This window comes from Anopheles bellator, chromosome 2 (genome assembly GCF_943735745.2).
Source record: "Anopheles bellator chromosome 2, idAnoBellAS_SP24_06.2, whole genome shotgun sequence".
Classification (NCBI taxonomy): Eukaryota; Metazoa; Arthropoda; class Insecta; order Diptera; family Culicidae; genus Anopheles; species Anopheles bellator.
In genome coordinates this window covers 77,122,606-77,136,820 of record NC_071286.1, presented here as the reverse complement: position 1 = coordinate 77,136,820, position 14,215 = coordinate 77,122,606, and the positions used below count along the sequence as shown (strand labels likewise).

The window sequence follows — 14,215 nt, the reverse complement described above, 5'->3', positions numbered from 1 at the left end:
AACTGTAATTTATCATAATAGACATATTTTGCCCATACAACCTCAAACTAACATTCAACGTCTCAAAATTGCGATTCAAATCGAAGGGATACTTATATTTTCACATACGCTCAATAGCTTTTCGCTTTCCACTGCATTTCTGAGTGTTGTGTTGAAAAACTTTGTCCATTTCACCCCTTTTGAAGGAAACCAATTTTTATTGTAGCCTTCCAATACCTCGAATTAATAAATATTCTGACTGCAGTCTATAGTTTCGCTGTAAGCGCCCGCCACGTGGTGCACCGAATGGCCACCCAATTCAAACGAGCTCACACGCTCCAGCAAAAAGGTCCCCACCGCCGTATCCTGGGTGAGTCCTTGTTTACCTTTTTGCTACCGAAATAGAGTGCCGGGAATGGCCGAACGGGCCGAACAGGCCGAACCCGAAACCCGAACGGCAACGTGCGCCACCCGAGCGCGTTCGCACACCGATAGCGCCAACCCGCGCGTCTGTGTTGGTGTGTTGGTACGTTAACCCTTTTGTGTCCCTTTCCGGCGGCCGCTCCGTTACTTCCGTACGCGCGCGGAGGTGGACCGGCAACAGACACATTCCGTCCGTTCATTCCGTTCCGTGAGTTCGTTCCGTTCCGTCGTCGGTCTGCGGCTTTATCAACAAAGTCGAAAACCGGGAAAACGTTGTCCGTTTCAAGCCCGCTTCCGACGGGAGTGGCTGTGTAAAGGAACCGACCAAGGGCCGGCCAAGAACCGTTTACCAAGAACGGTAGGAAGCCACCAGAAATGGCAAATCGTGTCAAGTGAATGAAAAGAAAACTTCAACCGAAAGTGTTGAGAGAAAAACGGCTCCGAACGACCCGCGAGCGATTTAGTTTAAAAACGCCAAACCAAAACGTAAACAGTCTCGCGAGTTGACCGGGGCTGAAGGTGAGCCAGTGCACCCGCGCCCCCTTTCCCTTTCCGGCCAGCGCCACGCATTGCATGCGAGGGTGTTTGCGGGTGTGTTGGTGTGCATGCGTTTCACGAGGCGCGCGCGCTTCGGTCCTGCAGCTGGCGGCCGGTGCATGTTCGCAGCGAAAGATAGCGCGCATTCGCGCACCCGCGCTCGTGGGGACGTGCCGCGTGTGTCTGTGTGGGTGTACCGCGCGCGTTCGCCAAGTTTTAAGCAACTTTCGGCGGTGGTGTTGGAAATCAAACGGAATCGTTTTTAAACAACTTCAGAAACGCGCGCGCGCCCCCACCGTTCGTCGCCTGGTGTCTTGTTGGTCCCGCTTCCGGTGCGTTTTTTTTTGTCGTCTTCGCGCGACTCGCGCAACCCTTTGCGCGGCCGACAGCGGGCAAGCCACGCGGCCATCGACGGGTGTGCCTCGGCACGCGAGCCATCAGTCTGTCGCGAGATGGTCCCCGGTGCGGAAGGACGACCACGACGACCAGCAGGACACACGGTACCAGCGCCATCAACGGCCAGTGGCCAGCGTCACTGAGCACCGATCCTTCAGCATTCCCTTATTTTTTGTTCCCTCTCTCTCTCTCTCGCTCTCTCTGTGTCGATAAGTTTGCCAAACGCAGTGAAGTGTTGTGCCGGGTTTTTCGGTTTTACTCTTGCCGTTTACATTTCGATTTCCGATTTTTCCGGGGAGGATTAGCAACAGAAACAGTACAGTGCGCCAAAGTGGATGTTCCGTTGACTGTGTCCGGGCCGGGTGGGGAAGAAAAACAATCGTTCGAATAGTTTCGAGTTAAACTTTTGCGGGCGGCAAGCGAAGCGAAGGGCACACGCAGCCATGAGTCGTCGGAAGCTGGCCAACTAGGGGCGAGCCCCGCCGAGGCCACCGCAGGGACAGTGCGAACGCAGGACGGGCACGCGGCGGCAACAGGATGCTGTTCGAGTCGGTCCAGTGTGGCGACCTGGACAAGGTGCGCCACCTGTTGGACGGTGGGGCCGACATTAACGCCCGGGACGACAAGTTCTTCAACACGGCGCTCCACCGGTCCGTGTTCGCCCGCCGGCACCGGGCCGAGCTGATCGAGCTGCTGGTGGCACGGGGCGCCGACTGCAACGCGCTCAACAAGAAGCGCCTGACCGCGTCGGAGCTGGCGCTCGAGAACAACCTGGAGGAGGTGGCGAAGCACCTGATCCGCTGCGAAACGGAGCACCTGGATGACCACCTCGCGTACTACCTGCTGATCCGGCGCGGCAACCTGCAGCTGTTCGAGTATCTGATTTCGCTGAAGCGGCTCCGGTACGAGGACGAGATACTGATCATCGCCAAGGCGTACGGCGAGCTGCGGCTGAAGAATGTCCCGCTCAACGAACCGATGGAATCGTACCTGAACGAGATTCTCATCAACCACGACTACTGGCTGCGGAACGATGCTGCGGAGGCTGCCGGTCCTGCCGGGCAGGGCAAACGGAAGCGCCAGGATGCGCGCGGCCAGACCGTCCGCCGGCGGCTGGAGGCGATCGTGTCGGACGTGCAGGAACTGTGCGGCAGCTACGACAGCCACAACCTTATGGACGTCGATAGCCTGTTCCTGCTGCGGCTGTCCCACATCCTGGAGAACATCTTCTTCGTGCGGAACCACTACAAGCAGCTGCCGCTGCACCACATGGAATTCTGTATCGGTGAGTTTGGCATCAGGGGGCCCCAGCTGCGTTCCCAGCTGAAGGTCACTCGGACACAGACTCTGGGACACTGAACCTCGCGAAGGGCACCCGAAGTCCTTGCGTTGTGGTTGCGTTGCTTTAAAGCGAGTTTCTGCCAACGTTGGCTTTGGGTCACTTGACCACCAGCTTACGCGTTGTGGTACCATTTTTTTTATTTGCAACAGAAATGTGCTGCAACTTTCTGGTTCCTGGACACTTCAACTAGTTCACGCAACTAGTTCAATTAGTAGTTCAATGCGGTCTGTATGGTTCCAAATTTTACAGGTTCACTTCCAGCGTTTCCTGAAGCTACAAATATGACTATAATGAAATATATTGGGAATATTGCGATTCGGCCATTTTAGTGCCTTTGAAAAGAATTAAACTTACAGCACGTCGCTTCCGGGAATTTAATTTGAAATACTCCAGGGCAGGGCGGCTCCATCCCGAACATTTTTATATCGGGACCGCTGCACCAATTGAATCCTTACAGCCATTCCGAACCCTGATAGTAGGCTTCCCTCTGGGGGGATAGAATCCGCCGGAAGCTCCCCGTGAGAGAAACTAATTTTTCCGGACGCACCGCGGCCGGCGGTGGGTCGCTAAGTGCCAGGACCGAGGCGCGGAATTAGTTTTATGCCTTTCGTCCGCGGTTTACTCTTATTTAAACAACTTTCGCCGCTGCCGACGGTAATCATCGCCATCGTCAGCAGCAGCAGCAGCAGCAGCAGCATCATCATCATCATTATGGTAGTAACGCCAGTCATTGCCGTCATTAGCTCGCCCCCAGACAACCACCCACCCCAGTGAGTCGCGCCTTGCCGCGGCAAGGGCTTAGTGTGGCTTAGAAAGAGTTCAGCAGCCAATCAGCGTGGACGAAACTGTTCGCTATATTACTATAAATCGGGATATTAACGTATTCGGGACCGAAAACGATGGATAAAAATGTGTTCCACCTTGTTTGGCTGAACAGAAATCTAAACGCAACTCGGTGCGAGGAACCGAAAATACTCGCTAACTCGATTACGGGCCCGTAAGATGAAGGTCCCCGCGCCTTGCCCCAATTCGGTTCTCGGTCGCGCTGCCATTTCTTTTCGGCGGGTCCTGCTCGCATCCTGCCCCGGGCATCGGCAGGCGCTGCAGTTCGCTGCGTTAAACAACCTCCGCGCGCTTTTTTATTTTTAAAGAACCATCATCCGTCCCGTCGTGGAACGCCACGTGGCATCTGCGGGAGGCCGGTCTGGCCGGGCCAGCTGCCGTCTCGCTCGCGCGCGTCACCGCGGACGACGGCGTCCCGGATGCGCGCAAGAAACTATGCTTCCGGCGGGTTTACTCTCCGCAGGAATTGGTGCCCCGGCCGCAGCAACATTTCCGTTTGCTGCTCGCCACCCGTGAAGAGCTGCTCCTTGCAGAGCATGTTCCGATCCGTTTGGGGCGAAGAATTGCTAGAATTAGTGAGACACCTCCTTTCAGGGGGCCCGTTTTTCTTTCACGCAATTCAATCAAAGTCCAATGTGTCAATGGCTGGCGCACTTTCAATCGGCTGGATGGATGATAAAAATAGTTTCATTCGAGCTTATTAACGCCATTTCGCCGATTAGCAATCCGATAATGGACAGAAAGTGATCGCAATGCGATCGGGAAACGGGGACAGAGAGACAACAATCACTGGCTTCGAATCGGATTCCAATCTGACCACTGAATTAAAAACGCACCACGCACGTGGCGTATGTAACAAAAAAAGAAATACAGTCCGTTAGGGGGAAAAAATAATACCAAACATGTTGCCATCAAATGACTGGGGGAAAAAAGGCAACCGTAAACCAGGCACCACCGGCTTGCGGATGGTCAGTTTTGTTTTGAAACACACATACACACGTGTGGGCCGTCTCTGCCGCCACCACCCCAACCACCACCACTCAGCCCCGGCAGATCGGATGTCCCCCGTTTCAGCCGGCCGGCCGTCCGTCCGTCGACCGAAAACCGGACCAGCTGATGTTTCTGCGGCATGTTTTACGACGGGCCCAGCTGTTTTTGGGGCGGCCAGTTGTAAACGGGTCGATCCCCGCAGCCAAACCGGGGGAAAAACACACACCAAGGAACCAGAAGTTCATCGTCCTTTTTGTTCGGCTCGCTTCACTCCCCGGTGCTGGTTCCGGCTCGTAATCAGATTACCGAATTTTTCCCCAAAACCCCCGTAACGGTTCGCAGCGCAAATGGTCAAAATATTATCTCAACTCAACACCCCTCGTCCGATGGCCGGACCGGGAGGGGTGGGTCGGTCCGAATCGGTGGTTAACCCCATATTAACCCCCCCGGGGTGGCGGCGGACATCTTTTCCGCCAGTTCGGGAGCAAAGCAAACAGTTCGCCCAGGACCCAGCCGGCCGGACTTCAATCGAGACGGGGCCCGCCCGGGCGACTTACTGGAGCGTGGCCGAAAAAGGACGATCCCAGGGCCACGTGTTAACCGAAACTGAAGCCGACCCCCGTCGAGCCGGGCGGAGAACACGGGGTCCCCGCTGGGCAAAAGTTGACCAACCGTTGGGCGCTTTTTCTGCAGTGCGCCTTGGGGCCCGGCGGGACACCAACAGGGGTTTCGAAGGACAAGCCCGGCTACCGCGGGGTACGTGATGAATTTAATAGACCGCTAACTAAGTGACTAACGAGATGAGGCACCGGGAGGGTCACCGTTCTCGTCAATTAGTGCGTAACCAACGGCCGTAATGGGGTGCTAAGTGAGGAGGTTTTTTTATCACGTTCTTGACGCTATCTAAAAATGCCCCCTCAACGCTTGTTACCATCCAATCAACATGTTACCTGGAACAGGGTACAGCTACCTCGGTCGGACACTAATTTTTAATTACACACCCGGGGCAGCAGATAAGATAGGAAACATTTTATTCGCCGTGAAGCTCAAAAAGGCGTAATTGAACGTTGCGGTAATGAAGTGGCTTCGGTTTTAATGAAATCACAGCCGACGACTCGCCTAATTTTCTTAAACGCCCTAATATTTTTCTATGCTAGAACTTTTATTCGAAAGGTTGATTCTTAATTTTTTTTTGAAAAACAAATAACGGTCAAATGTCCACCACGCTGGGCTTAACAGTAGCCCATTCGATAGACCTATTTTTGAGTACATTTTCGACTATCTTTGATCCAATCTCGGCGATGGCAATGTGAATTTCGGTCTTCATGTCGTCAATAGTTGCTGGTTTGTTCGCGTAACATAAATATCAATTGTGGCTAACCCTGTATTGGATGGCACGTAGCGCCGTCCTGAGTTGACGACCGACCACTTTGGAAGTAAATTTTTAATATTTCCTTGCTTTCTTCAAGTCGTAAAATGTCTCATTTCGTCAACTTAAAAGTGTATACTAAATGTTTACAATTTTCAGAATGAAGTTTGACGCCTTAAACGGCAATTAATTGAAAGTTCAACAAAAGAGCGCCAAATGGGCCATAAAAGCACGATCATATGATGCACCTTATTTTTCGACTAATCAAATAAATCAAAATAATACTTTCAAAGTTGCTGATCTTTCCACATTGTGCAGGTCCAATTTGAGAGGGATTCGTCCATTAAATGACCCCGGCACATCGGCTTTCCGACCGACCGGCGGAGATAAAAATGGCGCGTGTGATATATACACATTTGTGGCCGATTATCTGGCCAGAGCTTCGCGCGGCCTTTAACGATAGCGCTGCAGACATAGCGGGGGGTCATCCGCAGACCGGATTTCCAAGCCGAGCGTGTGTCAACACCTACATGTGGCCGCACTTTCGATGCGTTGATGTTATTTAACGTCAGGGCCACAGGGCGACCCTGCGCCGAAGATCGGACCCGGCGCATGTCTAGAGGCGAACGTCTTTAAAATGCAAAACCGAAAAGAAAAGAAACCAGAAATGAAACAATAAAAACCCATCCGCAATCTTCGCTTCGCCAGACGCCCGACGGACGGACGGACACACAAGCAGCAAGCATGCTGCATGGCGGGGGCTCGCACCGATGCAACGATGCATCAGAGTGCATCATTCTGCGCGCGTGTGTATGTGGGATCGAAAAGAAAGGAAAAAAAATGCCACACAAACCAGCAAATCGCACACGCAAATCACACCGCACGCTAAATGCATCCGCCAACAGAACGCGGCTGCTGGACCACAGAGAGAGAGCATGATCGGAGGACCTTTGCGAGGGCCGCTCCGTCCCGTTCCCGGCCCGCCAATACTTGAAACAAATTTGCGCAAACGAGTTCAAACAAATAACAGCAAAAAAAAAACGGGAAGAAAAGTGCGAACCACCACGGACCAGTTGCGCGCTTGCGGTGCGCTCTGGCGCGCGCAATGCAAAGTGCATTATTTTTATGCGCTTTTTTCTTCTCTCTCTCTCTCTCTCTCTCTCTCTTCGATTTTTATTTTTGTTTTCGTGGTTTCCGCCTTCCGACACAAACACATACAGACCGATGGGCGCCCGTGCACGTTAAGTGTGTGCGCAACGGGCGAGAGTTATGTGAGACGAAAAAATAAGGGCCTTAAAGGTATCTCACCGGCCGCGATCTTTGGTGGCGGTGACGCTAGACACGGCCAGACACCCGCGGACCACGGGACCACAATAAAGTGCAACAAAGCTCTACGCGAATTAAAAGCAAGCGGCCCGATGGCCCGTTTGTCGCGCCGTCCGCGTAGAGCGGCATTCCGATTCTCCGATCTGCGAGAGGCTGAGGACGGTACCAGGGGCTGGCGCCCCCCTCAAAAGCCGGCCCCGTATGGCGGCGGGTGTTGACGGTGGTCATGGTGCCGGGCGGGAGGTGCATAGAGCAAAATATGGATATATAAGAATGAACACAAAAATAGCAAACCTGGGGCGTGTGTTGTTTGGAGCGAATTTGTGGAGTGCTCTAAATATGGCACTAGCCCGAATTTGCCACTGAATTCTTTCCTCGAAACAGGGCGAAAGAAAGTGCATTTAGGGTAATTTTGTAGCCCTTTAACCTAAATCGTTGAATTATCAGCATAACTAATAAACGATCCCCAGGAACACGGAGCAAGAAAACGACTCTCATCTAAGAGACTCGACGATGAGTCAGGGTGAACCGACTGTGACCCCTGCTCTGGTGTAGCATCATTCTCCAGATAGGCCGTTAGCGAGTGGCGAATGCACCACTACCGCCGGTTGCATCTTGCACCGATGCACCAGGCCAGGGCCGGGTGCAAAACGATAGATAAACAAACTATCTCCGGGCGTCTGTTGGAAACTTTTTTCTCTTTCACACGCCGGCGTCTAAATTGCAGCTCGCATCCCGGCACTCGGTTCGAATCGAAACTGACGCGCCGTAAGGTGCATTTCTTGCTTTTTACCTCCGCTTTTATGTCAGCTCATTTCTGTGGCGCAAGCAGAAAATAAAATCAAACCAATTGCACAAACGCAAGTAAGTAAAAATACCATCCCGCAGTTCGGCGAGAAATATTCTTTCGCGAACGACGACGGAGCACCATACGAACCGGGGGCATTAGGGCAAATAGGGAAACAAAACTGGGCAAAACTGTACCATAAACAGTGCTCGGTCCTGCTCGAGCAATGTACAAATGTATCTGGCCGCAGAGCGGGCAGAGCGCAGTGTAACGGCGCCCGTCTCAACGTCTTATCCACGTGCCATATTTCTGCAGCGTACTTTTTCTTTCTGTATTATTATTTAGCACATTACACCTCGGGCGTGCAGTGCAGTGCAGTGCGTTTGGCGCTACTGCTGCCTGTCGGCCACAGCACAGGCCTGCGGGGCCAGAACACGACTTGGCTGTTTGTGTTGCGGTTAGTTGGAATTAAAAATAAGCCCGTGCTGGTCATTGTTTCGCTGCACATATCTTCCATCGTAGAGTTAAATATGAATTTTGGCTTACGGTACTGGCTGAAATAGATTGTAGTTTGCATGAAAGAGTTTATGCATTAAAAGTTTGGAACATTATTTTCGCATAGCCAGGACCGCAGTGTAGCTCGTACGGTACGTACCTCATTCACCTTCAGCACAACTAATAACTAGAGCCGGCTTCAGTAGTGCACCACGACTACTGACGGGCCGGAAAGGTATCATTATCTGCCGGCCAAACCTTGCCTCTGGCACCGTTAGGCGTGTTGTTTACGCCATTTTTATGAGATGCCCATTTTTCATTCGTGTTTATTTGCACACACTCGCCACTGCACTATTTTTGCACTACGCTCCAGTCGGAGCACGCGTTCGCGATTCGCTGCAGGACCCGCTGTAAGATGCAATCGCAGGCAGCCGTGCAGGTCACTAGATTCGCAATCGTTTCTTGGCCAGGAACCGTTTCGATCGTTTTTTTCCCTTCCCAACGGCCCCTTTCTTTGCCTTGAAGCTCGACAGAAACCGACGCCGAATGGACAAGGGCGATCGAAATTCGATACGGAATGGTCTGGATCGGCACCGAATAGAGGGAAGATGGCGAGGGTAGGAAAAATTGTTTCTAGTTTGTTTATGTTACCACTCGATAGTTCGCTGAAAAATGCACCATTTTAATACGGGGCAAGTGACTATGACTAATTGCATACTGTTATTTTCGTTTTTAGATCAGCCGTGATCTCAGTGGTAAAGTTGAAGCAATGGTTACTAAGGTTTTTGGAAATGAACTAAGGTTTGAAGGTTTGGTAAGGTTTGGTCACAAATGTTTGAATATTTCTTAAGCCGGTCAGGGGCAGTTAATGGTTACGAATGCCTGGTGGAATGTCTGTTCTTAAGGTCAAAGCTTTTTTCCACAATTGACAACGATTTAGCTGATTTTTAAAAGGGTGTTAACGAGTGTAGACGCCCTGTAGCGCGGCACAGTGTGTACGCAGCCTAAACTCGTCAAATATGACTTCTGTCAAACGCAACGTGATAAAATGACACTTCATCGTCGGAAGTTAACCTGATCAGACGTCTTATGTTTCTGTTCCTTCTATCTTTTTTCACGTGTTTAATTCTTCCATCTTCCGTGTTTTACATCGTGTTTTACACGAGTTTGGATAATTTAGAAGAGCAAATGCATTTAAGTGAAAGTAGGACTCCAAAGGGCAACGGAAACAGCAGTTGAAGCTAGATCATTGATCTGAATGATGGATCATTGCATAAAAAGCGTGTTTGGCCTTTTGGATATTTTTAACTGCTCCAATGCCTCAAAGGACATGTCGCCAGACATTACAAATTCCCTCTCTAATTGTCTACGTTATTAACCAACTTCCAAGCAGCTTCCAAGCGAAAGCTTTCCGATGCTTTAAAATATTGATTTAAGACCAGAGAATTCGATACTCGCTACATTCGCCGAAACAAGATACCGGCCACACTATATTCCCAGTGCCCGTTCGTTCACCATTGCGAAACGAGACGTTATCGCGTTTCGATTCCAATTAGTGGCCATCATTATCGCGCTCATCGAACGCCTTCGGCCATAATTAGTAGCTGAAATCGGAGAGACAGAGAGAGAAAGAGTGGGTGGGGAGAAAAACCGGACAGAGGCGAATTTTATTTAGCATCGAAAAGCACTAGTTTCATTCCGTGCCCCCCGGTTGTCGATGGTTCAATTTTTCGTTGGTCCCGCTTGGGCCAGGGCTGTTGTTTAATAAGAGATGTCCTGGCGACGGTTCGGCGACGGCTGAAAACCGGGCCATCCGTTCCGAATCATTAACTCACACCAGCGTGATGGATCACACCGATTGTGAGGCGACACAATGCAACCCATATCGCCCCCTTCGTTAATCGCCCCTCGGAACCCTCCAACCGGACGCCATCTTGAACGGGACCGCTGCACTCGAAAGGTTGAGCCCGGCGGAAAAGAAAATGAGCCAAACGGCCAACCAAACGCACACGTGCATTATGCATTTGCGCTTGCACACGTACGACCCGGGCACTACACACAAATACATTCACAGTCGCCACAGGGAGGCGGCCCGATTCGGTTCGAAATTTATAATCATCCCCCGACCGACCGACCGACCGGCCGAGGAGCTTGTCCGAATTGTGCACTTAGCTGTGCACGCACAACCACTTCGATTGAGCTGTGTAAGTGTGAAAGGGGTGTATGTGTGCGCCGGCACGTGCGTGCTTAAGATTTTCGTAAGAAAACCCACCCACCGCAAGAGATCCAGATCCTTCGTGGCCCCGCACACACATGCGCGCCCGTGTGTTGGAGGGAACAAGACGTTGCCTGTTCTTGCCAGCCGCCGTTGATTGTCCAAGAAAGGTCTCCGGCGAGGTCCGTTTTTCTTATCTGTTGGCAGTATTTTATAATTGCATAAAACTACCACCGCTAAGCCCGGCGTGGACCGGGTTGGTCGGACGTCGGGAACCGGAGGACGTGGACGTGGGTCGAGTCAGCAAAGAAAACCATTCCCCTAGCCTAGGCTTGGCTGTATGTGTGTGGGACACATACGAACACACACGGGCACGCACCTCAGCTACGGGTCGGCATCTTAATAAAAGATCTTTCCCGGATCCCTTCGCTCAGCGTTTGTCCTTTTCGTCCGGGCCACCGGTCTGGCCGCCTTCGGCTGCATATTATTAGCTGACGGCAAGGCTCTCGCTCCTGGCCGCTCCATCGTTCGCCCCCAGGACGAGCTTCATTATCCTCTAGCCAGGGATTAGCTGGGTGCGGTGCCGGGATACCCGGACAAAGAAAGTGAGCGAGAGCGAGAGAAACCGATCGGGGAGGGGGCGAGCGAGCGAGAAAGAGTGAGTAAGATTTTCCTGTGGTTTTCCTCCGACGCCCGAATTACGACCGGGCATTCGTTCCGTTCGTGTCTCGATGTATGTGTGTATGTGTGACGGACCGGGCCGGACTGTATGTGTGACCGGGTCCGGGTCCCACCCATCCCCACCCACACTAGTCACCCAAAACTTTCACCGTATGTGAGCACCGCACCGTATGCATTAAAGATAAGACGTGTACACACATAAAATGTATAAGAAAATGTTAAGATATAGCCCCCGCTTCCGCTTCCGTTCCGGTCCATGCACACTGGCCACCCCGTTCACCGTCCCCCTCCTGTCTCTAGCTATCTCTCTGGCTCTCTCTCTCTCTCTCTCTCTCTCTCTCTCTCTCTCTCTCTCTCTCGCTCACTCGCTCGCTCTCTCGGCTGATGGCCCCAAAACGGTGACCGGTGGAACGGTTGTCGACCGAACCCAAAAACAATCCTCGGAACGCACCGGTCAGAAGGCGAGCGGGCAACCCGACACACGGGGGGCACCCGGGTCCTGGCGGCGGTGGCGGTCGGTAACTTCAAACTTTCTTGAACCTCACTCCCGGCGCCGAGGGCCCCTTTCTTTAAGGGACACCGTGAGGGAACATTCCGAGGCAAAATCTGACGAAAAGCTGGGGCCCCGCCGCTGGGGCCACTGGACCCTACTCAATCGCCCAACCACCCACCCAAGGCTGTCGCCGGGGGTGTCGGTGGAACAAGTGGCTGATAATAACGATTTGCAGGCGGGCGAATGAGGCGAAGAATTAATGAGGCATGCTGGGCAGAATGGTGAAACATGACTCCTTCAAGACGGCACCAGCACCAAGGGTGGGAGAGCGGGACAGCTTACGGTTCGCACACGCCGACACACGCGAGCGTCCCCGTGGCGCGTGAAAACGATGTGAAACGTCTTAAACAACGGTCCCATCGAGGGACATCACCTCATTCCGAAACGTCGAAGCCACTGGGCCACCGGCAGGAACACTGGAACCGGTGTGGGGTGTGGGCCAAGGAACCCATTTTAATGAGAAAGCGACGGGTTGAGTGGGTGAGCTGGGTGATACATCGTTTTTATCACCAAAGCGAGAGGGAGAGAGAGAGAGAGAGAGAGAGAGAGCGAGCGAAACGGAGAGACTTCGGAACCACAACAGGACACGTACAGCGTCGGGTCCACCTTCTTATTGAAAAGCACCTCATACCCCCACCACCACCCACCCTGGGTGGCGCCGAGAGAAGAATGGATTCGATTTGAAATTCAAAACCGCTCACAAACATCCGTCTTCGCTCCTCGGACGTCGCCCCGGTCATCGGGTGTCCGAGAGACCGGATCACCGATAAGAAGGGGAGCCCACGGGGCCCACGGCTGGAACCCTTGGGTTGGGTGGCCGGTAGGAGCGACGCCGGCTCCTTGAGTGCCAGTTGGTGGATATCATCGCAGCGCTCGGCTCGGTTCGACTCGGTCCCTCGGCTCAGGACACTCTGCTTTTGTAAGACGTTTTCCACTTTCTAAGACGTTTTCCAAGACAACCCATCCCAGCCAGCCAGTCAGTGTTGGCCGGTGCCGGCCGACCACCACCCCCGGGGATGGGTGGTGTCCCGTACCACTCCAGTGCGCCGTCGTTCTCCGGCGCCATCATGGAGGCGCATGGTCGTTGTTGTTGTTGCTGTGGCAAGCTCTGGGCAAACAGCGACGGACCCGTGCCTACCATCTTGGTATGTGTTTGTGAGAGTGGCAGAAGATGGAAATAAGAAAGGGTTCGATAGGAAATAAGGAGCCCAACGATGGGCCTTCGGTTCCGAGTGTACACTGTATCCGAAGCTCCGGGAGCTGCTCCCCGGGTGCCAGGAACACTTCTCGGAACACTCACTCCACCGGCTCATGTGTGGTTGTGTGCGAGCATAGCGGCCAGTGGGCTGTCGGTTCGACCTAATGAATTCGAGAAATTGGAATAATCTTCCGAAAACTTATTCTCCGTTTCGGTCACACACGGGCGCGCGCGCCCGCGCCTTTAAGGATCCGATCCGTTCGTCGAACGACCAATAGCCTTGGTTCGGGCTCGGGTGCGAGTGGTTTTTGGGGTCCGTAGTAATCCCAATCATAATTATTTCAAAACCGATAACTTCCCAAACGTAATCGGCCCATTTGGTTTGATTCGGTTTAGGGAAGGGCCGTTAAAAGTGCGACCCCGACACATGATCCTACCGCCTTGCGTTACACTTCGAAATGCAAACCAACGCAAATGGGGTCCGGTCGCCATAAAGAACGACTTCGACAGACGATTAGCTACAGTGGGCCACAAATCTTAACGGCCAGGGTCTCGGGCCCGCCTCACGGGACAGTAACGAGGCGAAAGGACTGGCCTGCGGCTTCTCAAGGCCAGGCGTGTGGCTTGGTTGATGATTTACAGCTTTACTTACCATAGCCATACTGTCCGAGTTCCGGGCTTGTCGGTCGCAGGAGCTACGGATGTCTTGTAACAATGTTTACTGTAAACTGGCATGACAGACTCTTTTTCTTTCCGGCGTTCTCGTGTTCGGCACCCGTGCCGAAGTGTCCTCCGAAGCAACGTCATACACACCGGGCCAGGCTGTACCCGGGGCGACTCAGTGAGACGTTGGATGAGCCCTCTGTGGATAATAAAACGCACTGCGGGATTTGATTTAATGCCCACCGGAGTGCGGCCAGAGTGTGGTTGTGTCCGATTACGACCGAAACCAGGCCGGGCCGTCCTAGGGAAATGGACGTGGGGGGCGGGGAAAACGGCATTGAAAAATGAAACGGCCTTCCGAGCGTCTTCGGAGCAGGTCGGATTCGACGGACTTTCGTCCGCCTAGCTTCTGGAGGGT

The 14,215-nt window shown here is 52.9% G+C and overlaps 1 protein-coding gene across 1 annotated transcript in view; it reads left to right on the top strand.

The window, feature by feature from the left end:
* The first annotated feature begins 1,872 nt into the window (after positions 1–1,872).
* Positions 1,873–14,215, top strand: part of LOC131210974 (uncharacterized) — a 37,468-nt gene continuing 25,125 nt past the window's right edge. The window contains exon 1 of the mRNA XM_058204308.1: positions 1,873–2,620. Within this exon, the coding sequence (XP_058060291.1) occupies positions 1,873–2,620 (748 nt within the window). The remainder of the gene's footprint in view (positions 2,621–14,215) is intronic.